This window comes from Scyliorhinus canicula, chromosome 1 (genome assembly GCF_902713615.1).
Source record: "Scyliorhinus canicula chromosome 1, sScyCan1.1, whole genome shotgun sequence".
Classification (NCBI taxonomy): Eukaryota; Metazoa; Chordata; class Chondrichthyes; order Carcharhiniformes; family Scyliorhinidae; genus Scyliorhinus; species Scyliorhinus canicula.
The window spans coordinates 36,276,513-36,303,499 of NC_052146.1; the positions used below are offsets into that span (position 1 = coordinate 36,276,513).

Below are 26,987 nucleotides of genomic sequence, written 5' to 3' on the forward strand. Positions count from 1 at the left end.
AAGAAAAACAACAGGTCTGAGGATTGGGAGCGGTTTCTAATTCAGCAAAGGAGGACAGGGGGGATTGATTAAGGGCAAAATAGAGCACGAAAGTAAGCTTGCAGTGAACATAAAAGCTAACTGTCGAAGTTTCTATAGGTACGTGAAGAGAAAAAGTATGGTAAGACAAATGTAGGTCCTTTACAGTCAGAACCAGGGGAATGTATTATAGGGGACAAAGAAATGGCTCAGCAACTAAATACATAATTTGATGCTGTCTTCACAAATGAGGACACAAATAAGATACCAGAAATGTTGGTGAATACAGGGTTTAGTGAGAAGGCGGAACTGATGGTGATCAATATCAGTAGAGAAATGGTGTTGGTGAAATTGATGGGATTGATGGCTGATAAATCCCCAGGCCAGATGATTTACATCCCAGGGTACTGAAGGAGGTGGCTCTAGAAATAGTGGATGCATTGGTGGTCATCTTCCAGGATTCTCTCGACTGCAGAACAGTTCCTGCAGATTAGAGTGTGGCTAATGTAACTCCACTATTTAAAAAGGGAGGTCGAGAGAATTATAGACCAGTAAGCCTGATGCCAGTAGTCGGGGAAATTCTAGAATCCATTATCAAAGGTTTTCTAGCAGAGTACTTAGAAAACAGTGGCAGGGTTGGATAGACTCTGCATGGATTGAGGAAGGATAATCATGCTTGACAAATCTACTGGAATTCTGTGATGCTGTAACTAGCAGAATTGATTAAGGGGAGCCAGTGGATGGGGTGAATCTGGAATTTCAGAAAGCATTTGACAAAGTCCCGCATAAAAGATTAGCATGTAAAATTAAAGCGCATGGGATTGGGGGTAGTGTATTGAGATGGATAGAAAACTGATTGGCAGACAGGAAACAAAGAGTCGGAATTAATGGGTCTTTTTCAAATTGGCAGGCAGGGATCGGTGCTACGACCCCAGCTATTCACAATATATCTTAATGATTTTGATAAGGGAACAAAATGTAAGATCTCCAAATTTCCAGATGACACCAAGTTGAGTGGGAGGGTGAGCTGTGAGGAGGATGCAGAGATCCTTCAGCGTGATTTGGACAAGTTGAGTGAGTGGGCAAATGAATGGCAGATGCAGTATAATTTGGATAAATGTGAGGTTATCGACTTTGGCAGCAAAAACAAGAAGTTTAATTTTTCTCGAAGAAGTCGATGAAAGACTGCCACCTCTGAGCGAACCCCTGTAGTGAACCACTTAAGAAACCCCGCCATGTCACTAACCCAAACCCCCGACTTCAAGGGCTCCAAGTCCTTCCATCTCAGTAAAATCCATCTCCGGACCACCAGAGAAGCAAAGACCAAAACGTTGACCTCTTTTACAACCCCCCTCCCTCCTGGGCTCCTGGATCTTCCGACACTCCAAAGATTGCCACCTCTGGACTCGGAGCCACCCTTACTTGCAGGACCTCCAACATGATGCCCTCAAACTCGGGACACCCCCAGAAAATGTTCTGAGGAACTCCTGGTATGATGTCCTGGATGAGATGATTGACCTCCAACCACCACAACCATCTTCCTTTGTGCCAGGTATGACTCCCACCAGCGGAGAATTTCCCCCGATTCCCAATGACTCAATTTTGGCTAGGGCTCCTTAATGCCATACTCGGTCAAATGCTACCTTGATGTCAAAGCAACAAGCATGACAAAGGATTCATCAGATGTTCACATAAGTATAGCAGGAACTCCTCAATATAACCTTTCAATATACTACTCACATGTGCCTATATAGCAACATAGAAGGTGTGAGTTTAATGTGTTTCTAAAAAAAGATAAAAATCACTTAATTACGTGTCTTTCACCCAGCAGACTTGTTAAATCACTCACAAGAATGTGTTATTTGGGGGTCGTGGGTGTGTTTCACTCGTCTCATCAAAGAACGGCAGCATTTGTTAGTCATCAACTGCAAGTTTCTTTTAGCATCAGAAAGTACTTTGTGCCAAGTATGACTCGAACCAGCGGAGATTTTTCCTCAATTCCCATTGACTCCAGTTTAGCTAGGGCTCCTTGATGCCACACTCGGTTAAATGCTGCCTTGATGAAAAGGGCAGCCACTCTCACCTCACCTCTGGCATTCAGCTCTTTTGTCCATGTTTGAACCAAGACTGTAATGAGGTCAGGAGCTGAGTGACCCCGGTGGAACCCAAACTGAGAGTCCTTGAGCAGGTTATTGCTGAGTAAGTGCCGCTTGATAGCACTGTTGATGACTCCTTCCATCACTTGGCTGATGAGCAATAAAAGACTTGATAGAAAAAGGGTGAGACTTCCACTCTTTGCGCTCAAATTTTCATCTCAAAACGGCCATCACTCTCAACTATGAGATGTCAAAAGTTAAACAATTTGACTACTTTATCTCTCAACTATCCATCCTGTAACAGAGGCGTGTCCTACATTTTACTGCCTTTTGACAGAGCAAAAACTCTGACGTGTGGTATTTGTACAAATAAGTGGCAGTTAACACGGATATACAAACTTTTCCTATGCAACACAAGCACAATATTGACATAGAGCAGGAAGAGAAACCCCTGGGGGTGGGTGGAAAAGGGCTGGGGAAAAAAAGGAGGGTTTTCAGATGGAAAACAAGGCTGGAACCTAAAATGCAGGATGCCTTTAACTTTTTTTTCAAGCAGTTTCGCCACGCTAGATTCAACGAGACTGATTGACTGGAAAGCAGTCTCAGGTAAATTTGCCATCGCAGGGAGTTGGGAGTCATTCATGCATCATTTGGACTGGATTTGCTTATTGTCAAAAAAGTGCAGACAGTTCAGACAAATCATTCCATACATGAAAAGAAAATACAAAGGGCAAACATAAAATACACAATGTAAATACATAGACACAGGCATCGGGTGAAGCATGTAGGAGTGTAGTACTACTCAGTAGAGAAGATGTGTGAAGAGATCAGATCAGTCATTGTGGGTTGTGGATAGGTGTCAATGAATCCGAACATGATGGGGGTTGTGTAGAAAAGGGCTGGTTTGGGAGTTAGCCAATTACAGGGGTCCCATTGTGCAGAGGCGAGCTTAGTGAAGCAGGGTAGCGTTCAGGCTCCTGGTGGCCCACCAGTGCAATAAAGGCATTTAGCCTTCTTTTGCTGTTGGGATTCCCAGCCTCCATGTGTTAAATTTTAAGTGAAATAAAATGGGGACGTGTGCCCTCCTTCAAAGAATTAATGAATGGCAGAGAAGGTTGGCACACCCTTCTCGTCTACCCCACAACAATCTGCCTCAAATAGGGAAATGGGCAGGTTGGGTTTGAGTATTTCTAAATTTTAACCTTTCCACCTGTCCGGGGGGGTAAACAGCACCCCCACATGAAACCAAATATGTTCGTCCCAGGAATGTTTATACTGAAAATATTAATTTTTCCAAAAATACTTACCTTCAAAACTTGAGACGCTTGTCTAGTAGGGTACGTAAAACTGACTTTCTGGAACTCAAGACCTGAAATAAGAAAATAATCTTAACATCCTAAAAAAAAGGCAATGAAAATATTTTTAATGTCCCTTGGAAAAATTCACATTTTTTGTATTCTATACTGAGAATTGTTTGGTGCCAGGACAATAAAGGAGTCGAGAAATGTACCAGACAGGTTGATCTAGTGGAAAAATTCCTAAGTGTTATTTTGGGGTTTAGTGGAGTGTTTTCCCACCAGCTTTTTCAGTAAGAACCACACCAGTATTTACCCACACTTAGCAATTTTTTTAGGCCATGGGGAGTTTCTCTTCAGTCGAGCCCTCACTTAGAAACTATTTCAGCAGTGGGGAGCTGAACTTGCTTGTGAGACCTGCTCTTCCGAGATCGGGCCACCCTTTTGAAACTCAGCCCCGACCTCTGAAGTGAATTTGAGGGTCGCCCACACCTCCCCACACATGGGCAATGTCGTCTCCCACACAAATGGGCATTACGCCACACCCTCCTCAAGTGAGGACATCCCATTATGGAATCCCTGAGGGTAGATTTGAGGCAGATTGTTGAGGCCTCACCCCCACCCCTGCCCCACACCCACCCACTTTGGAAAATGAAATGAAAATGAAAATCGCTTATTGTCATGAGTAGGCTTCAATGAAGTTACTATGAAAAGCCCCTAGTTGCCACATTCCGGCGCCTGTCCGGGGAGGCTGGTACGGGAATCGAACCGTGCTGCTGGCCTGCTTTAAAAGCCAGCAATTTAGCCCAGTGAGCTAAACTAGCCCCTTTTGGCCACCCCCTTAACCTTCTGGAGGCCCCTTCATACCCACCCTTCACCCCCACCCCCATTTCGTACCCCCCTCATACTCTCTTTCATGGGCCTTTCATCAGGCCCCAGCTCTTGGCAGTGGCAACCGGGAACAATAGCACTGCACCCTCGCACTCCAGCAGTGCCTGGCATCGCAATCTGGGCACGTGGGCAGTCAAAGGGCTACCGTGCCAAGGTGCCAGGAGAGCCACCCTGCCCTGTCCCTGACCATGAAGGTCTGGGACACCATTTGTGTGAACCAGTGCTAAATGGCACCTGCTTGATCTCTCCCTGGGGAGCTGGTTAGTTCCTGGGAAGCTATTAGATTGGACTTGCATCTCGCTAATGAGATGCAGATTGGTGTTAATTGGTGTCAATTGGTATTTCACCACGTTTAGGCGGGATCTGGAAACATGCTACCAGGAGTGGGCCAGTTAGATCGCGAACCGATTCGCACCTGGCGCGGAATCAGATTTTTGCCTCTTCCGCTATTTAACCGGCGCACCCGGATCCTCGCCAGGCACAATGCTGTTGGTAAATCGCGCCCATGGTAGAAACAAACTTCTCAGATATGACTAAACAACGTTTTCCTGCATTCAACATAGTAACTCATGAGCTGGTCACTGATTTACTGTGTTTTTCTTGCCAAGGATTCTGGGATGTGGAAGTATTTCGGAGGCTCTCCCCACTCCACTGCCCCCCTCGCCCCCTCGCCCCCCCCCCCCCCCCCCCCCCAAAAAAAAATCTACAATTCCATTCATTTATAAATAAGGCTACTGTATTCGGAGGATTGAAAGTGGAAAATTCTGTTTTTATAACATGAACGTCTGGGGCTCTTAATGGTGGTTTTGCATTGGGTTCTCATTTCTCATTCCCTGGTTCACTTCACTTTTCCATGAAAACCTGGCGTACATACAGGTAATCGTATTCTATTGGGGTTTTAACTACTACCATATATCAACAAATGTATACATTTAAAAGTTCTTGAATAGTTAAATCAACGAAAAAAACTTTGAATGAACTTCAAGATATAAAAAACTTACTGCCTTCAAGAGAAGCAAAGCGATTTCCACCCACACAGGGAATTTTTGGCTTACGGTCCAGCAGTTCAAAGATACGAACAGAGGCTCCAACAGCTTGCATGAATTCACCATAGAGAGAGGCTAACATTCCAAATGCCATTGCAACGTTAATCGAATACACCATAAAGGCTAATTTAAAAACAGAGAAAGGTAATAAAATATGCTAAGTTAAAAGACAAGGAAAGCTTTCTAAGTGTCGTTTTGAACATAAAGTACCATCATACATTTTTACTGCTCCTTTTAGTTGACCATCAAGTGGGAATACATTTTTAGTGCATTTGCATTGTATTAGGCATTCAATACACACAGAAATAGTTCCCCGTTTTGAACAAGGTAGGAATTACCACTTAGAGTTCAATATTAGAACGAGGAAATTGTATTGTTATTACAAAGGAAATGACTGAGTCATCAATTACTTTGAAGCCATCTGCACTGAAAACGGAAAGGAACCTCCAATCAATACTGGAAACAGACCAAATTATGTTATTTAAGTCGTTCACAATTTTTACATCAGTCAATACTGAAGAACTCTCCTCAGTTTGCAATTTTGACAATCAATGGACATGTTCATTGCCTGGGAAACTAGCAGGAGACAGAGTCACTACCACGTTTTTCTTCACTCACCTCTGTTGTTTCCCTCATCGATGCAAAGGTACATTCGCTGTTGCAATGGAACAGCCATTTTTTAAAAACCTATGCATATCCTTCCTGTTTAGGTGGCCTTGTGTACAGGTGAGCAGAATGGTTCTGGGCATAACGCCATGCCAAGGGGTGGCATGGAGGAACAGTGGTTATCACTGTTGCTTCACAGCGCCAGGGACCTGGGCTCAATTCCGGCCTTGTGTGACTGTGTGGAGTTTGCATGTTCTCTCTGTGACTATGGGGGTTTCCTCCGGGTGCTCCGGTTTCCTCCCACAGCCCAAAGATATACAGGTTACGCGGATTGGCCATGATCAGTTGTAGGATTATGAGGATCGGGTGGGGGAGTGGGCCTAGGCAGAGTGCTCATTCAGAGGGCCGGTGCAGACTCGATGGCCGAATGGTCTCCTGATACAATGTAGGGATTCTATAACACTAAATTGGACGTTCAATATATCAAAACAGATTGGAACAGGTAAGCTCTTTACAGATTATGAATTTGATAATTGCAGAAACTAGTGTTGTGAAATCTGTCAACAGGACCGTTCTCAATGAGTGTATGCGCCCTTTAATGCTTCCCTCCCTGTAATTATGGGGAAGAAAATCAGGTTGTTCAGGGGAGCATTTTTGATCAGTGCTCTTAGTTCTGCAGCAGCTAGAATTCCAGGCAAGGTGCATTGATAACTTTCAATCTACCAACAGATGAACTTGTCCAATGCCAGCTGATCTTACTCACAGGAGGAGGAAAGAAGGTCAATGGACCAGACTGCGGCAGGTGTAGTGGTGAGAGGCAACATGCTCAAAATTCAGATCAACAATCAGCAATGTAATTTGGGAATCATGATCAATTAATTGCTATAGTTTTCCATAAGATCCCTATTTTATGTGACATTCCAGGTTGCATTCTAAACTTTTCTCCTGTTTTAAATCAATCTATTTATTTTTAAAATACATTTTTAAATGAAATTATACCTTGAAATGATTTTCAATAACCCTCATGTTTTTCAGGCTAGTATTTCATGAAACTAATGCATAAATCTGTGGTCAATGCATCAGACTAGTAAACACATATAATGAATATTACGGTCAAAATGCTTCAGAAGTGGTGGTTATAGTTAGATCAACAAACTGCATTAGATTAATAACTAATGCTTATTACAGCTTCCCAAATGGCAATATTATGCCAAATGGCAAGATCATACTGAGGAAAATCAGCTTTTCTGATAGTTGCCGCAATTAGTTCCAATGGAGGTAAATGGCAGGATCAAAGAATCAGAATCCCAGAATTACAGCACATAAGGGAGTCAGTCAGCCCATCATGTCTGCACCAGCTCTCCAAATGAACAAATCACTTTGTGCCATTCTCCAACCTTCTCCCATAACCCTGCACATTCATCCTTTTCCGATAAGTCTTTTCTTTTTAACATTTTAAATGATTTGGTTGAACTTGACTGCACCACACGCAATGCATTGCAGACCTCAACCACTTGTTGCGTGAAACCGATTGGTGATTCACTTTCCTCAGCTGCTGCATTGTATAGTTTATAGAGCAATGATCCACTTTAAGTGAATTCTTGGACAGTCTAATTTTTCACAAATGACATGGTTAGATCTGGTAGAGTCATTCCTTTGATCTAAACCTTTACAAAAGTAATTAATTTTGTTTCTACCAATCTACTGCATTTAACTTGCTTCCACTGCACTGGATTGAACAATTGTGTAATGCTTTAGCATCATGGCATTTAAATCTTAAGCTTTTAATAATACTGTATTTTTCAGCAGTTAATAATTTCTTCTTTTTTTTTTACAAAGTGTTTTTATTGGGTTTTCACGTCTTGTATTTCACACTTCATAAGTTAGGTATGATGAAAGCATGCCAAAATGGGAAATAAAAAAAGGCAAACAGAAAACAGCACATATATTTACAGGTAATTGTCTTCCCTACCACTGTGGCCATGGCTCCCCTTTCGTTGGTATGTGTTACAACTGTAGCCACCTGGGGTGGCCATTGCCCAACACAAAATGGAAGATTGCAAGGAATTCAGGGAAAATGGACATGTTGTAAAGCAAGCAGCTTGCAAAGCGCTTGCATATTTGGACTGCTGCAGAAACCAGTTTTGACTGCTGCAGAAACCAGACAGCACTGTGAAAAGAAACCAGTTGACATACTAATGAGGCGATACCGGGCGATCCCCAGATACAATGGAAACAAGTTAAACACAGATCGATACATTGAATGGAAGGCCAGACTTTTCGGCGCCAAAGAAGCCCAAAACAATAAGTCCCAAGAACCGCCCCAGTGACCGAGGAACTGCCCCATTATTGGGGGATTCAAACATATCGATTGGGAAGAGACCCAATCGATTCCAAGCAGGTAAGGGAGTCCGCCCAAAGGGGCGCGGATCCCCTGGGACCTATAAAAGACAGGTCCCACACATGGTTCAGTCTTCTCGTCCAGCCCTCCTCTCTCTTTGACCAGCACTCCTCCGTGGACCAGCACCTCGACCAGCTTTTGCCAAGAAGACCTTGAACGAGAGAGAGGAGAGGGTTCGGACAGCAGCCGCCAACAGGTAAATGCCTCACAACGATCGCTACCAGAGATAGGCACTCCTGACCCCTTTTAACTTATACCAACCTGAAGTCTGCAGACCAGAGCAGAGCAAGAGGCCTTGTTCCCTGACCCGGCAGTTCCTTCGAGATAAGTATTAGTTTATTTAGCGGTAGGAATAAGTTTAATCCTTTTAGCGTGTGCATGGGTAGTTATTATAATTGTATTATAATAAACTCAGTTGTTTGGACTTACTAATTGGTGTACGGTTTTATTGCTTTGAACTTCACCTTGAAGCTTGTGGCGGTGTCTTAACGGCACCTGGCAACTCCAGAGCTAAGTAAAGAAACAGAGCCAAATCGAGTGTTAAGCACACTCACCCAGAACGACCAACACAACCTGCCCAGATTCATTGGTTGGGGACAATTATGCCATGTTTCACGAGGAATAGCTCCCCCAATGAGGGGGGGGTGGCGGCAATCATTAGCAGTGCAGCTATATAAATTGAGCTGGCCAGTGCAGTACCAGTTAGAGGGGGAACCAGCAGTGTACCAGTACTGCTGGTACTGTGTACACATTGTTGTAAATAAATTTACTTTCTATTTGACTCTACCAACTTGTGCTGGATTCTTCGTGGCCCTCACAAAACTGGCGACGAGGGTGGGATTCAAACCCATGCATGCACCCCATGAAAAAAGGGCCACCTCGATGATGGAGATTCTCGATTCCGATTCAGAGATGGACAAGCAGGACGACTCCAAGAGGTACCTCTCGGTTCCACAGCCCATGGATGTGCATTCATTCCGGCATTCATCTCGAAGCGCCATTCGCTTTCTCGTTGTACGCTGCCAGATCTGGCACCTCGTGCACATGACACCCAGCCTGATGTCAAAAGAGTCCAACGCCTTCCTTCGCCAGGGTCTTCTGTAGATTCCTCGGACTTTGAGGGGATGTTATAACCTGCATGGATCCTATTGGTTTTGGACAATTGGTTGCCACATGTTTCTTGAGGAATATGAGCTCCCCCAATGAGGGGGGTGTTGGGCAATCATTAAGAGTGCAGCTGTATAAATTGAGCTGGTCAGTGTGGGACCGGCTAGAGAGGGAACCAGCAGTCAACTGCTGGCACTGTGTACATATTGTTGTAAATAAAGTTTCTTTCTGTTTGACTCTACAAACTTGTACTGGATTTATCGTGACCCTCAAAAAAGTATGCATCTGTTAAAATCCCCAGTATGGCCAGAGCACGTATTTACTGGTGTCTATTTAGAGTTACGTTTGGGCTTCAGCTTGTCCTCAGGCCAGTCCCTTGTGGCTTTGTTCCTTGTCCCTCTCGTTTTCTTTGGGTGCCTTCGCCACCACCCCCTCCCTCTTCTCCCCTTTCCTTTTCCTCATTGTCCTGTGGCTCCTTTCTGTGACTCCCCCACCTCCCCTTACTTACTGGCTACTGGCTACAAACAGATCTAGGAACAAGTTGGTGAACGGCTACCACATCCTGTGGAGGCCCTCCTCCGACTCCCGGATGGCAAATTTTATTTTCTCCAGCCTGGAAAATTCCGCCAAGTCGGACAGTCAGTCTGCAGCTTTGGGTGGTACTGTTGATCGCCAGTCGAGCAGGATCCTCTGGCAGGCGATCAGGGAGGCAAAGACTAGGGCGCCATAAAGCGTACTGGCTGATCTGAAACTCTGAAGACTGCCCCTTTTGGGCATGGCTACACCCTCACTCCCACAACCCTGGACATGGCCTCAAAACATGTCGCCCAGTCCCCGATCATCTGGGGCAAGCCCAGATCGTGTGGGTGTGGTTGGCCAGGCCTCCCTGGCACCATTCACATTTGTCCTCCACCTCTAGAAAGAACCCACGCATCTTCAGCGATTCTGCTCCTGGTTCCTTCTCCCGTCCCCTCACTCTTTCTGCAGTGACCGCCCAGAGGTAGAACTGTAGGTTTGGGAGTGCCAGGTCTCCCTCGTTTCTTTTCCTTTGTAGGACCTTCTTTTGGATACTCGGGTTCTTTCCCCTCCACACAAACGCCATGATAAGTTTGTCAACTGTGTTGAAAAATGCCTTGGGGATGAAGATCAAGAGGGATCTGAACAGGAAGAGGAACGTGGGCAGTAGGTGAATTTTGATCGCCTGCATCTCCCTGTGAGGGAGAGAGGACTGGGCCCCTTTTGACTTCCTCCATCACACTTGTCAGGTTCCATTTGTGGATCCGTGTCCAGTCGTGGGCAATTTCAGGTAAAGGAATTCGGTCTGGGCTTGCTCGACAGGCAGCCCTGCGAGCTCAGTCCCTCCCCCTGTGGGTTTGTACAGGGAAGATCTCGTTCTTGCACAGGTTAGGCCTGTAACGCAAGAGGGTTCCAAACTCCTTTAGGAGTTTCATTATCTCTTCCACGCTGGTCTGAGGATTCGAGATGTAGAGGAGCAGGTCATCCGAGTAGATTGAGACTCTATGCTCTCTGTCCCCCTTTGGATACCTCTCCAGCTGGTCATCGTTCTGAGGGCGATCGCCAGTGGCTTGAATGCCAGAGAAAACAGCAGCGGGAATAACGGGCATCAATGTCTTGTGCCTCTGTGCAGCTGGAGGTATTTAGAGCTGATGGCGTTTGTCCGTATGTGCGCCATGGGAGCGCTGTACAGTAGTGTCATCCAGGTGGTGAACCCTGGTCTGAACCCAAACCATTCCAGTACCTCTATGTGGTACTTCCATTTGACTCTGTTGAAAACCTTTTCTGCGTCCAGAGAGATGATCATTTCTGTGCTCTCCCCCCGGATGGAGTCATTATCACGTTCAGCAGGCGCCTGATGTTCGATGTTAGCTGCCTGCCCTTGACAAAGCCCGTCGGGACCTCACGATTACCTGTGGCAAGCAGCTCTCCAGCCGACTCGCCTGGATCTTCGCCAGGATCTTTGCATCTATGTGGAGTAGCGAGATGGGCCTGTAGGGCTGCACTCAGTCGGGTCTTTGTCCTTTTTGGGCTTCAGCGATATTGAGGCTTGTGCCAGTGTTGGTAGCAGGGTGTCCCTTACTAGCGAGTCTGCGAACATCTCCCACAGGTGTGGGGTGAATACTGGCGCGGATTTAAAAGTCCACCGTAAATCCACCTGGCCCCAGCACCTTCTCGTCCTGCATGGAGTTGATACTCTCCATGACCTCTCCCAGTCTTTTTTTCTTTTTTTAAATAAATTTAGTGTTCCCAATTCATTTTTTCCCAATTAAGGGGCAATTTTAGCATTGTAAATCCACCTAGCCTGCACATCTTTGGGTTGTGGGGGTGAAAGCCACGCAAACACGGGGAGAATGTGCAAACTCCACACGGGCACTGACCCAGAGCCAGGATTGAACCTGGGACCTCGGCGCTGTGAGGCAGCAGGGCTAACCCACTGCGCCACAGTGCTGCCGACTTTTCCCAGTTTTAATGGCGCTTCCAGGCCCAGTTTCTTTGTCTTCCCCCATGAATGGCATGTCCAGTCCGTCAAGGAATTGCTTCATCCCAGAGTTCCACTCATGGGGCTTGGAGGTGTACAGGTAATGTAAAAGGCTGCAAAGACTTTGTTGACCCTTACTGGTGTGGCAATTAGCCTACCACTATGGTCCCTAACCTGGGCTATTTCCCTCGCAGCCGTCTACTTTCTCAGCTGATGAGCCGACAGGCGGCTGGCTTTGTCTTCAGGTTCGTAAAAAGGTCCCCCTTTCTGGCGTAGCTGGTGCACTGCTTTCCCAGTAGAGAGCAGGTCAAAGCCCATCTGCTGCTTTTTTTTTCTGCCAGTAGTTCTATGGTCAGGGTCGAGGAGTAGTGCCGATTTACCTCCAGTATGGAGTTAACTAGCTGTTGCCTGGCCGCCCTCACCTTCCTATCTTTGCGCACCTTGTACACAATAATTTCCCCTCTTGATACCTCCTTCAGTGACTCCCAGAACATGGAGGGCGAGACCGCCCCATACTGGTTGTTGGTAACGTATCCGTCTATGGCCTGTCATTGCAGAATGCCTCATCGGCCAAGATGGCCGTGTCCAGCCTCCATGAGGGGGTGTTGTGCCCGGCCCATCTCCAACCTCATATCCATGTAGTGTGGAGCATGGTCAGAGATTACGATTGCAGAGTACTCTGCTCCTACTACCCTTGGAAGCACCGCTCACCACATTAAAAAGTCAATCCTAGTTTATACCCTGTGTACCCAGGAAAAGAAGGAGAACTCCTTCTCCCCTGGGTGTGTGAACCTACATGGGCCCACAGCCCCATCTGTGCCATTGAAACATCCCTTTCCCATGTTTGATTTTTTTCCCCCGACTTGGTTTGATCTGTCTGTCCATGGGTCTGTACACAGTTAAATGGCTCAATTAGATATGTTAATCTGGATCTCGCTCAGCGAGAGCAAGATCTAGATCGTGACATCCCGTTTGATGTCATGAGGCGTTCCGAGCATCGGAAAGCTCACGAGAAGCCTCTAGCGAGATTTAATGGCCTTGTTGCGTCTGAGTCGGGCATAACGAGGCCATTTGATCGCACCCAGCAGCTGTGGAGAAACAGTGTTAACATTTTGAGACTGGGCTGGGGTTGTGAAATAGAACTAAAGGGAAGATCTGTGATATGGTGGAAGGTAGTGTTGTGTTCTGTGATATAACCGTTGTAATGATGTACACAGAACATATAGTTGTTTAACTATAAAGATGATTTATTAATAAACACGTGGAAAAGATAACTACTGCCCTATAATAGACGATAGCTACAAAATGAATTCAGTGAATTCTTCTGGACCTACTAAGTGCGACTATCTTCTTATATCACTTACTAACAACTGTTGGGTGCCTTGGGTCACGTGATAGATCTATATCGCCATCAGCTGGTTGGAGGTCGCATTGCTAAATATATATAGAACTGTGCACAGGCACATCACCACATCCCCCTTTCTCTGGAGTGTTAACATTTATATTCAAATATAACTGCCTGACAAAACATGATCTGCATTATCATTTTACACATCATGTATACAGATGCACCTGTGCTTGATACAACATGATATGCCTGGTGAACGTGTCCCTGGTGCACAGCTTATTGGACATTCACTACCACAGTGTTCTTCAAATTCGGGGGCGTGACCCGCAGGTGTTGGGAGGGTCGCGGAGCCGTTGTCCGCGGCGCTCCTGATCGTGCAAATCCCTGCGCAGCTGCCTTCTTTTCATAACGCCGGCTGCAAGCGGCCGCGACCACGTTAAAAAAAAAATTCGGCCACATTGCGCATGATGATCGGCACGCATGTGCATTCCACGAACATGTAAAAAAAATTTGGCCGCATTGCACATGTGCGTCGATAATTGGGCACGCATGCGCAGTGCGGCCGCTATTCTTTTTAAAAACGGTTGCCGCTTTTTGTTTCAAGTTCTGTAGTGATTTTTATTCATTTATTCATTTATTTTATTCATTTGATTTTTTTTTCATTTATTTTATTCGCTTTACAAGTTCGGGGGGGGGGGGTTTATTCATTTTATTCATTTATTTTATTCATTTTTTTTTACAAGTTCGGGGGGGGGGGTGTGCTTATTCATTTTACTCATTTTATTATTATTTTTTTACAAGTTCGGGCCGGGGGTTTTTTGATAAAAACTTTACAGGAAAAAAATTCAGAGCTTTGGACAAATGGAGACTCCATACTTCCGACACAGGAAGGCTTCACCTTCATCCAACAGGTTCCATTGGAGGAGAGTGTACGAGGGCCAAAGGGACCCAAAACCATTTCCTCCATTTTTGGCAGAGGCAAACAAGGTGAGAGAAAATGGTGGGTCGCGCAGGTCAGCCGGCGTGGGTCGCGAACGTCGGCTGAGTTGGGTCGCGAAGGATGGCCGGTTGGTAAAAATGGGTCCCCGGAAAAAAAGTTTGAAGAACACTGCACTACCGCATCGCCCCATTGGTCTTCTGAACTTTTATCGGCTGCTCAATCGCACTTTAACTTCTGGAAGACTGGTTTTCTGGAAGGTCTATTTGTACTATCAGCTTGTTTGGCCTTTTGATGCGATGCGCCACGAAGACCGGCTTTCTTACTGGTCTTCCTTGTTAGAGCAGCTTTTTAAATTTATTACTGCGATGCTTTTTGCTACGTCGTTGTGTGCTTACTGGCCTGTCGGCCACATTGCCAATGTCTTCTTCTTCAGTACTGCGGGTACGGCCCGAGGTATCCTCCACTCTTCTTCTCTTCCTTTTCCTTTTCATGCGAGTGATTCGGACTACACCTCTTTTTCTTTGGTGGCATCCATCATGCCGCTTGACTGCGCCACGGTTGCTTGTGGATCATCTGCTGTGCAAGCTGATGCTGGCTCTTCTGCCACCATAGCTGCTTTCAGAGCCTTAGCTGGACCGGTGAGTTTTGGTTGATCCATGGTTATCTCCACATGCTGGGTTGCAATGAAAAATTGTTTTTTTTTAAATAAATTTAGAGTACCCAATTTTTTTTTTCCAATTAAGGGGCTATTAAGCGAGGCCAATCCACCTAACTTGCACATCTTTGGGTTGTGGGGGTGTAACCCACACAGACATGGGGAGAACATGCAAACTCCACACGGACAGTGATCCAGGGCCGGGATTCGAACCCTGATCTTCAGCGCCATAGGCAGCAATGCTAACGACTGTGTCACCGTGTTTCCCCGAAAAACTGTCTCATCAACTGCATTGACTGACCCGGTTTGGTCCACTGTAGGACGCAAAAAACATTGCTTCGCAAAATGATTTGCACGGCCACACTTGGAACATACTTTCCCAAATGCTGGGCATTGCTGTGGCCCATGACGATTGCTTCATCACTACCATAAGATGGTGGACCCGGTTGGCCGCTTAAAATGGCCGCCACTGAGACCACTTTTTTTATTTGGCTGCTGATGGTGCCGACGTCTTCTTCCAGATTGGCGCCAAAAGTTTTAAGGTTGAGCATACAGATCTGCTGAGCAGTTAGCTCACTTTCATGGCAGACCTTGATAGCATTTTCAAATTGCAGGTCGTCTTCCTGTAATAACCTCTCAAGTACCTTATCATTCGATATCCTAAACACTATTTGGTTGGGGATCATCGATAAATTCAGACCACTGAAAAAGCACAACTGCGCCTTCAATGGCAAGTCGGTAATAAAGCTATCAAAAGATTTGCCAGCTTTTTGGGAATGCGTACGAAATATGTAACGTTCAAATGTCTCATTTTTCTATGGAGAGCAATGCTGATTGAAGTACTTTATCACTTTATCATAGCTCTTGCTTTCCTCTTTGCAGTTGAAGGGGAAGTATTTTATATTTCTATTGCTTGAGGACCTGCTACATGGGCAGCTTCGCTGTACGCCTCTCGTCAGGCTATGCCTGCAGGCCAAAGGCTGCAACATTAAGTCCAAATTGCTGCTTGAACAGACGGCAATTTTCATCTACATTACCCAAGACATGAAGCTGGTGGGGTGCCTTCAAACTTTCCATGTCGAACTTCACAGTCTTTGGTTGCGTTGAGTGGCAGATGGCCGTAGTTCACCCGGTCGGTGAAAGAAACTTTTCTTTCCGTTCTTTAGACTATTTTGCCCCATCTTCTCCTTTGTTATCTTTTAGTGTTCTGTACCCCTGGTACCATGTTGTGTTCTTTGATATAACCATTGTAATGATGTACCAGAAAATATAGTTGTTTAACTATAAAGATGATTTATTAACAAACACGTGGAAAAGATAACTTAACTACAATACAGAAAGGACGGCATGTGGCACTGTGGTTAGCACTGCTGCCTACGGCGCTGAGGATCCAGGTTCGAATCTGGGTCCTGGGTCACTGTTCGTGTGGAGTTTGCACATTCTCCCAGTGTCTGCATGGGTTTCAGAACCACAACTCAAAGATGTGCAAGTTAGGTGGTTCGGCCACACTAAATTGCCCCTTATTGGAAAAAATACAGATGATGGCGACTAAATGAATTCAGTGAATTCTCCTGGAGCTACTTCAAGTGCGGCTACCTTCTTGTACAACGTACTACTAACTGCTGGGTGTCTTGGGCGTCACGTCATAGACCTCTATCACCACCAGCTGGGTGGAGGTTGCATTTTTAACTATATACAGAACTGTGTTTTCAAGCATATCACCACAGGCAGGAGTGATTAAATAACAAAAGAGATGAATGTTCAAGGCAAAAGGAGATGGTAAAGACAAATAAAGAAGCAAAGATGTGTCCAGCAGTGTCACCACCAACTGCTCCCTGCACAGTGCCAATAGTAAGCTCAAGGAACAACATTTCATCTTTTGACGAGGCACTGTATAGCCTTCGAGCTTCAACATTGGGTTCAACAACTTCAGGTAGGAAGCAATGATCTTATTTATTCAAATGGCAGCTGCTGGTGATGATTTTCCTACATGGACAGCAACGGTGGCTCAGTGGTTAGCACTGTTGCTTCACAGCACCAGGGTCCTAGGTTCAATTCCTGGCTTGGGTCACTGTCTGTGCAGAGTCTGCATTTTCTCCCCATGTTTGCGTGGGTTTCCTCCGGGTGTTCCGGTTTTCTCCCACAAGTCCTGAAAGACGTCCTGTTAGGTGAATTGGACATTCTGAATTCTCCCTCAGTGTACCCGAACAGGAGCCGGAATGTGGCGACTAGGGGCTTTTCACACTAACTTCTTTGCAGTGTTAATGTAAGCCTACTTGTGACAATAAAGATTATGATTATTATACTACACTGCCTGTAGACCCATCTTTTGCTTCTTATGGTTTAAACTTTGAGCAAGCAGCCCAATGGTTCAAGCAACAGGACAGCTGTTTGAGGTCAAGAATTACAAGTCACTGATGGAGGGACGCTCAAGCGTTTTCAGTTTGAATACAAGAGGTTAAGGAACAATTTGATAGAGGTTAAGGAACAATTTGATAGAAACTTTGAAGGGTTGGAACAGCGGAAATGTAAACAAAAGCAAAAACACTGTGGTGCTGGAAATCTTAAAGAAAAACAAAAATGCTGAAAATACTCAGCAGGTCTGGCAGCAAATGCAGAGCGAGAAACAAAGTTAACATTTCAGATTGATGACCTTTTGTTAGATAAGCAGATCCATGTATTCAGAGGCTGACTTTTCAGATAGGTTAAATAGGTGGCTGAAAGAAAGGAGAATAAAGGACTGTGCGAACAGAGAGGGCACACAGGATTAAGACTTTAAGATATTAAGGACTAAGATTAAGCTCTGCTGAAGGATAAGTGTTCATGCAAGCCAGCTGGGTCAAATGTCTTTGTTTTCATGTTTTAACAGCAATATACAGTATTTCTATGTCAAGTGTGATGAATTGCTGGAGAATCGTAGCACAGGCATGTGTAGCTACTACATGGTGGTTTGCGTCATTCATTCTAAATTGTGTTTCGATCCCCACGGCAAAACAGGTCAATTAATAAAATCTGAATGCACAGCATCAGTTTTTGAAGTTGTTCCATAACTGTAAATGGTCCTGTGAGATTTAGCATAGAGCTTGGACACCCTGACAATCAAGAGTATGGTTAAGAGAAAACCCTGTGGAGATTTTTTTTTTTTAAAACAAAGATTGAAATAAATTGACGTCAACACCAGCGATTTTCAAGTTTTGCAACAAAGTCAGTGCATACTGATGGAATGTAATAACATATCTTCAAAACTGCACATTTTTCAATTACAACGCTGATCTGTTTGACTTCAGGTTATATTTGATTCAAATCGCTCATCCTTCTAAAACATTTATTTACACAGAATTTGTGGTAAATGTCATAGCTGAAAAGTGAATGTCTGTTTTCAAAGGTCGTCAAAACTTGCAAAAGATTGTGAAAAAAGGAATTCAGTAAAAATCACACAGCAATTTTCAAACAATTCTTTTTTTTTAAGAAAACATTTTATTGAAGCATTTATAATTTTAACATTTAAACATTCTAAACAACAAAGCGGTCCGACACATGCAACCACATCACAATAACATACCCAACTCACCTCCCCCCCCCCCCCCCCCCCTCCTAACTCCCCGTATATTAGATTCCCTATCCTTATTCTACAATTCCATGCCTCCTCCTCCTCCCTCCCCCCCCGCCTCACTTCTGCGGTCAGTTGTCCTTAAAGAAGTCGACGAATGGCTGCAAACTCCGAGGGAACCCCTGAATTGAACCTCTTACGGTGTGAGAGGTTCAGCCTGAGAAACCCTTCCATGACGCTGACCCACACCCCTGACTTTGGAGGCTCCGAGTCCCTCCATCCCAGCAAAATCCATCTCCGGGCCACCAGGGAGGCAAAGACAAAAGCGTCGGCCTCTCTCCCCTCCTGGGACCCCGGATCTTCCGAGACCCCAAACATTGCCATCTCTGGACTTGGAGTAACCCTCCCTTTCAGGACCTCTGACATGACGTCTGCAAATCCCTGCCAGAATCCCGTCAGCTTCGGACACGCCCAAAACATGTGTACATGATTCGCCGGACTTCCCCTGCACCTCCCACATCTGTCCTCCTCCTCCTCAAAAAACCTACTCATTCGGGCCAGTTTCATGAGCCCTGTGGACCACCTTGAACTGGATCAGTCTAATCCTGGCACACAACAAGGATGAATTGACTCTCCTCAAGGCTTTTCCCCATAGTCCGACTTCCAACTCACCTCCAACTCTTCCTCCCACTTCCTCTTCACCGCCCTGATTGGGACCTCTTCCCACTCCATCAATTCTTTATATATTTCTGAGACCCTCCCCTCCCCAACCCCTGTTTTTTTTTTAAATTTAGAGTACCCAAATCATTTTTTCTAATTAAGGGGCAATTTAGCCCTGCACTGCACATCTTGGGTTGGGGGGGCGAAACCCACGCAGACACGGGGAGAATGTGCAAACTCCACATGGACAGTGACCCAGAGCCGGGATCGAACCTGGGACTTCGGCGCTGTGAGGCAGCAATGCTACCCACTGTGCTACCGTGCTGCCCCCAACCCCTGTTTTTGACATCACCTTATGCTGCAGTCCCCTTAGAGAGAGGCGAGGGAAGCTTGGAACCTGCCTCCAGATAAAGTTCCATACCTGTTAATACCGAAATCCATTCCCACTCGGTAACTCAAACTCTCCTCTAATCTCTCTAGGCTCGGGAAACCCTCTTCAATGAAGAGATCACCAAATCTCTCAATCCCTGCCTTCTGCCACCTCCTAAAGCCACCGTCCAGCCCCTCCGGAACAAAATGGTGGTCATCACCGGAATAAAACGGTGGTTATCACATTTTTAAACAATTATTATTTGTCAGTCTTTAGATTGATGATCAAATAATATAGTGAAGACAATACAAAGAAAAAGTATTATTATTATTATTAAAAAGTAAATTATTGACTTCCGGTGGCGGCATGTAGGAGGAGGAGGTCGCATGTTGGACGGCTCCTGCTGAAGGCTTGATTCTTAAGAGTGTAATGCCCGGTCCCAGGGGCAATTTTTCGTTAATAAGTGCAAGAAGACATACATGTCCAAAACCCAAAGGAAAGTTGTCGTGAAGAAGGGGTTGAATGAAGCCTAGCCGTTGAGTGGAAGGGTCGGCTCAGCAACTGGAAGGATGGCAGAGGCTGGGTCACAGGCTGGGGCCGCACTGTTCACCGCAGAAAAGATGACTGAGATGATGGCTTTGGAACTTGAAAAACAGTTCGCAAAGCAGATGAAGGTGATGAGGAAGAAGATGATGGCAGGATTGAAGGTGCTGGTGGAGGAGGCGATTGCCCTGGTGAAGGCGACAGTGTCGAGCACATCGGCCGAGGTGCGGGAGCAGGGTGAGAAACTGAGGGGAGTGCAAGAGGCCATGTCTCTTAGGGCAGCACGTTAGCACAGTGGTTAGCACAGTTGCTTCACAGCTCCAGGGTCCCAGGTTCGATTCCTGGCTTGGGTCACCATCTGTGAGGAGTTTGCACCTTCTCCCCATGTCTGCGTTGGTTTCCTCCGGGAGCTCTGGTTTCCTTCCACAGTCCAAAGATGTGCAGGTTAGGTGGATTGGCCATGATAAAATTGCCTTAGTGTCCAAAGAGGTTGGGAGGGGTTACTGGCTAGGGTGGAGGCATGGGCTTAAGTAGAGTGCTCTTTCCAAATGGCTGGTGCTGACCCGATTGTCCGAATGCCCTCCTTCTACATTGTAAATTCTACGATTCTATGATTGTCGCAACACACAATCAGCTGACCTCAATGAGTGAGGGGCTGCAGAGGGTGGTGGAGGCCAATAAGGGTGTGCAGGCCAAAGTGGAAGACCTGGAAAACAGATCTGGGCTGCAAAATGTGAGGGTTGTGGGCCTGCCCAAAGGGGTGGAGGTCCCGAGGCCGACGGAGTATTTTGCCAGGATGTTGGCGGAGCTGTTGGGGGAGGGGGAAGGTCCCTCTCGGTATGAACTGGGTCGGACTCATCGAGCGTGGAAGCCTAAACGAAAGGCGAATGAGCTGCAAGGAGTAGTGATTATTTGTTTCTGTAGGTACCACATGAAGGAGAAGGTCCTGAGTTGGGCAAAGCAGAAGCGGGAGGTGCAGTGGGCTGGAGTTGGTATATGTATATGCCAGGACTTTACTGTGGAGTTGCCGAGATGGCAGGCGGCTTTCGACCGAGAGAAGACTGAACTGTATAAGAGCAATATGGGGTTCGGCAAGTGTACCAAGCTAAGTTGAGGTGACCGACAACTCCAAAGACTTTTATTTTGTGACAGTGGAAGCGGTGGAGACGTTTGTGTAGGCAGAAGGATTGGGGCAAAAGTGAGAAACGGGACTGAGGACTGGTATTGAATTGAGGGTAGGGGGAATGGAGGAGTGTATGTAGCTCTGTTTTTCACGGCATGTTGTTATATGTGCTAAATGAGTTGAAGTTGCCTAACAGGATTTTCTTTTGCAATGCTGATTCTTTGGGGTTTGTGTTTTTACACTGTGGTTGTGTGTTGAAGGGCATTTCTGTGTTTTCCTGGGACCAGGCCCGGGGGGGGGTGGGGGGGGGGGGGTGCCTGGGCAGGGGCCTCCACACTGGCTAGTTCAAGTTGGCCGGTGAATGCAAGTGTGGTGGGGGGAGGGGCTGCAGTCATCAGAACCTGGTAGAACAGGTTTTGATGGCTCTAGGAGAAGTGAAAGTTAAGGGATGGGACCAATACTGGGTGAGGTGTTTGAGAGGAAGTGGACGGGAGAATTCTGGGAGGGGGAGGGTCTCGATGGTAACAATGGGACAGGGCGGTACTGTGGTGATACAACCACTGTAGATATGTGTGCTTGCAGTAGGGGGATGTATGGCCGTACCTGTAATACAGGTTTCTCCGGTAAGCCCCTGCCGGCTAGCTCCGCCCACAGGGAGCTTGTGTATAACTATGCGCTAGCTTCACTGAGATACTATTCTACAGCTGCCGCCGGAGGAATAGCATCTCACAGCAATAAAGCCTCTCTTGTACTTCACTCGAGTCTTTGCGTACAATTGTTAGCGCCACAGGTAAGCCCAGTGGGCAAGTCCTGGAGTTATGATGATGATGGATAGGGGGGGGGGGGAGGAGACACCCTAGGTAAGGATAGTTACCTGGAATGTGAGGGGTTTGTTCGAAGGAGGTTTTCAGTCTCATCTAGGGGGTAGTGTTCTTAGATCCTAACAGTAAGCATACACCAACTTACTTATAACAAACACAAACACTCTAATCACAGGATATTTACTACCATGAACAGCTTTCCACAAGACCACCACCATACACCTCCCCCACCCCCCAATAACTGCTTTGTGACATTATGTGGAGATGCCTGCGTTAGACTGGAGTGGGCACAGTGAGAAGTCTTACAACACCAGGTTAAAGTGAGTCTGATGAAGGAGCTGCACTCCGAAAGTTATTGATTCGAAAGTGCAAACTCCACACAGTCACTCGAGGTTGGAATTGAACCCGGGACCTGGAGCTGTGAGGCAGCAGTGCTAACCACTGTGCCACCCTTGAGGAGGCATTTGAGGGGGTGCAGAAAAGATTTACAAGTATGGTTCCAGGGACAAGGGACTTCAGTAACAAGAATAGTTTGGAAAAGCTGAAGGTTTTCTCCTTAAAGGGAGCAGCTGTTCTCCTTAAAGAGATGGGCATCAGGAAATTTCATCAAGGTGTTCAAAACTATGGAGGGATTACTGGGAATGGACAGCGAGTAACTGTTCCCATTAAACAGAAGAATGAACACCAGAGGACACCGACTTAAAGTGATTGGCAAAGAAGCAACAGTGACACTAGGAAAAAACCCTGTACACAATAGATGGTTAGGATCTGGAATGCACTGCCTGAGATTGTGGTGGAAGTATATTCAATCATGGCTTTCCAAGGCAAAATTATCTCAAAAGATGATGTGGAGATGCCGGCATTGGACTGGGGTGGGCACAGTAAGAAGTGTTACAACACCAGGTTAAAGTCCAACATGTTTGTTTCAAACGCTAGCTTATTTGAAACAAACATGTTGGACTTTAACCTGGTGTTGTAACACTTCTTACTATCTCAAGGGAAACAATTTGCAGAGATATGCTACAGCAACACTCATGGGGTACACCAATGAAAAGTACATAAAAAATGGATGCAATTCCTTTTGGTCTCGAGGGTGATTTACGTCGATTGATTTTAGCAGAAAGTACATTAAGATGCAACCTTCTAGAAGACTTTGGCAGATGAAAATTTTGGATAGTCGGGAATAAGAATAACGGAGATTCTACCTGTCTACCTCACAGTGCTTAGCAATTGCAATTCAGCACTAAATGACTGCAACGGGTAAACCAAGGGTTTGCAGCCTATGGCACACATACCGAAAGTGGCACACGAGATGATTTTCAGTGGCTTGTGAGTCTGAGCAGCCAGGGCAGACTTAAGAGACTGGCTCACAACAAATTGACACCGGAGAAACAAAGTGCCGGGACTGAATTGGTGGTGTTCGACAACAGCAAAATTGGTGTCGTGCCCAGATCAATCTGTTATGGGGCAAGCACCAGCGCCACATGGAACACGACCGATTCCAATGGAAAATGGTGTCTAATTTGCCAGTTCGGGATTGACACTTGAGAGGCTGACAAGCCGCAGCCGCATATAGGCTCTCCACTCCCCACAAACACCATCCTAGCCAGCAAGATGGCAACACGGGGTGTGGCACTGACCCTAGTGGAGGAGAGACAGACTACCCTGCACCCCGGGATGGGGAGGCAGATGCCACCCGCCGCTGTGCACCATATCTGGGCATAGGTGGGAGAGGACATGAGCGTCGTGGGTAACGCCATCAGGACCGGTCAGCAGTTCCGCAAGAAACTGCATGACCTCCTCATGACAGCCAGGGTTAGTAGGCAGCACTAGTAGGCTGCTCAGACTGGACGATCAACTCGCAAGCCACTGAAAGTTAGTAGAGATGTAATATATACATTACTCATTTGACTTGCCGAGTTGTATTTGACTTGATGATAAACAGTCAAAGTCTTCCAATTGATGACAAATTATTTCTTGAGTAACAAAATTAGATACTTTTAAGTTGTTTTACTTTAATATTTTGATTAGTAGTAGAATTAACTAAGACTAAGATTAGATTTTTAAAAAAAATTTAGAGTACCCAATTCATTTTTTCCAATTAAGGGGCAGTTTAGTGTGGCCAGTCCACCTAACCTGCACATCTTTGCGTTGTGGGAGCGGAACCCACGCAAGCACAGGAAGAATGTGCAAACTCCACACTGACAGTGACCCAGGACTAAGATTAGATTAAACTAACAATGGATATAATAACTACACTCTCAGCTGGTCACTTCCATCCTCTAGCTGCAATACGCACTAAGAACCTAAAGAAAGAGCAGGAAACTTATATAGTCCCTGTTAGTGTTGCCATCTAGTGATCATTTGACTGATCATGTATTAACATATACAGAGATCACTACAGAATGCTCTTGATTTTAAAAATGGTAAGCGAAAACCTTGCAATTTTCTAACTAATTGGATGATGTGTACGTGTATGTGTGCGGTGGCAATGGAGGAAGTGTTATGGGGAGGTTGGAGGGAAGATTGGGGATGGGGGTGGGGGGGGGGGGGGGGGGGGGAGAGGAGGAGGTGTTGGGGAAGGGGGGTGGAGATTGGAGGGTAATTGTACATGGAGACTGTATAAACATTAAAATGTGTTCCTATCACATAAAACCTTTAATTAGAGTGTATAAATGAAGACTCGGCACGCCACTTCTTAAAGGTTACTGACCCTTGGGAGATACCAAGGTAATAATCACCAAGAACTGTCACATTTATCCTATGCTGCTTTATGACTATTAAAAATAGTTACAAAGTTTAACAATTTTTTTCCTTGTTATTTCTTCCTTTGATGATAGTATCAATACAAATACAAGTTCATTTTTAAAAATTCAGCAATCCAATTTTACAGCAAACTTCAGCAAAATCTCAAAAAGTCACAATTATTCTGGAATAAATCATCCCCAAGTACAATCCAGCATTTACATGTACTCATGCAAGAGGCGTACAGTCACTGTTACTTACATGCCAGTGTTCCAAAAGAGATTCCAGGTTTTCCATGTCTTCCATCATAGACAAGCTTTGCACCATACCACAGTACGAGCACAATTGCACCCTGTAACAAAAAAAAGTCAATGTTACTGTTTAGTACAGATAGAACATCCAGACAAAGTACAAAAGAAGCAAGTATTTTATTACAAGAGGTGCTTCAGTCATGAACAAAACTAATTTAAACAGGTTTTAAAATATTTATGCAATACTGAGCATCTCTCGATACCGGGTGTCATTATCCATCACTTGGAATTCTATTGCTTTAAAATAGTTTGCTTCTGCAAATTCACATCTACTTTTCCATTTAATAACACAAACCAATGTATATGTTTAATGCCGTTATGTTCACTCCTTAACAGCATAACCAGTGATGAAATATTTACTTTTTTCATGAGAAAAAAATAATTAATTTTATGTTCTAGAACAGCACAAAGATTTTCTTTTATTCACTTAAGGGATGTGGGTGTCGCTGACTCAGCCAACATTTATTGCCGATCCCTAATTATCCTAGAGAAAGTGGGGGGTGAGCTACCTTCTTGAATCGCTGCAGTTTGTGTATTGTAGGAGTATCTAGTGTTGTTAAGGATCATAAGACATAGGAGCGGAAGTAGGTCATTCGGCACATTGAGTTTGCCCTGCCATTCAATGAGATAACGACTGATCTGAGCGAGGGAGTTCCAGGTTTTTGACCCAGCAGCATGAAGGAATGGCGACATCGTTCCAAGTCAGGATGGTGCGTGGCTTGGGAGGGGAACCTGCAGGTGATGGTGTTCCTATGTCTCAGCTGCCCTTGCCCTTCTAAGTGGTACAGGTCCTGGGTTTGCAAGGTGCTGCTGAAGGAACCTTGGTGAGTTGCTGAAGTGCATCTTGTAGATGGTACACACTCCTGCCATGGGGTGCCAATCATGCCGCCTGTTTTTTCCTGGATTGTGTTGAGCTTCTTGAATTTTGTTGGAGCTGCACTCATCCAGGTAAGTAGAAAGTATTCCATATTACACTCTAGATTTGTGCCTTGTGCAGTTTTGGCCTCCTTGCCCGAGAACAGATGTATTGATGCTGGAGGGTGTGCAGAAGCGATTCATTAGGTTAATCCCAGAGTTGAGGGGGTTGGATTACAAAGAGAGGTTGAGTAGACTGGGACTGTACTCGTTGGAACTTAGAAGGATGCGGCGGGGGTGGGAGGTTCTTATAGAAACATATAAAATTATGAAGGGAATAAATAGGATAGATGCAGGCAGGCTGTTTACACTGGTGGGTGAAAGCAGAACTAGGGGGCATAGCCTCAAAATAAGGGGAAGTAGATTTAAGACTGAGTTTAGGAGGAACTTATTCACCCAAAGGGTTGTGAATCTATGGAATTCCTTGCCCAGTGAAGCAATTGAGGCTCCTTCATTGAATGTTTTCAAGATAAAGATAATAGTTTTTTTGAAGAATTAAGGAATAAAGGGTTATGGTGTTTGGGCGGGAAAGTGGAGCAGAGTCCACAAAAAAATAAGCCATGATCTCATTGAATGGCGGAGTAGGCTCAAAGGGTCAGATGGCGTACTCCTGCTCCTCGTTCTTGTGTTGCACCTGGTGGGTAGCCTTTCAGGAGTCAGGAGGTGAGCTATTCTCTGCAGAATTCCCAGCCTTTGACCTGCTCTTTTAGTCCAAGCATTTATATGGTTGGCCCAGTTCTGTTTCTGGTCAATGGCAATGTTGTGATATCCTTGTTGTGTCGTAATTCACCGACTAACCATTACGAGTCTCATTAGTACATAAGTGAATGTAGAGTCAGGTGACCTCAGACTGACAAAGGAGCTGGAGCTGGGAGAGAGGTTGCTTGTGTATGTTAATATTGTTATTCATCTCTTGTTTTGTATATTTGACCCACAGTTAATGTTAATAAATTGTTTATCTGACAAGAATATTACATGGTATCAGGTTGGATGGTATTAAACACCGAGAAAGCCTGCCACGAGGTCCAGAGATTTTTCAGACTGCAAGA

General features: G+C 45.4%; 1 protein-coding gene across 1 annotated transcript in view; it reads right to left on the reverse strand.

Annotated features, from left to right (window-relative positions):
- The window catches only part of LOC119956611 (ABC transporter B family member 1-like), a 309,180-nt gene that overhangs the window by 159,468 nt on the left and 122,725 nt on the right, over nt 1-26,987 (reverse strand). Inside the window, exons 12-14 of the mRNA XM_038783984.1 lie at nt 24,974-25,064; nt 5,302-5,469; nt 3,422-3,483 (exon numbers count right to left, since the gene is read on the reverse strand). Coding sequence (XP_038639912.1) covers nt 3,422-3,483; nt 5,302-5,469; nt 24,974-25,064 — 321 coding nt within the window. The remainder of the gene's footprint in view (nt 1-3,421; nt 3,484-5,301; nt 5,470-24,973; nt 25,065-26,987) is intronic.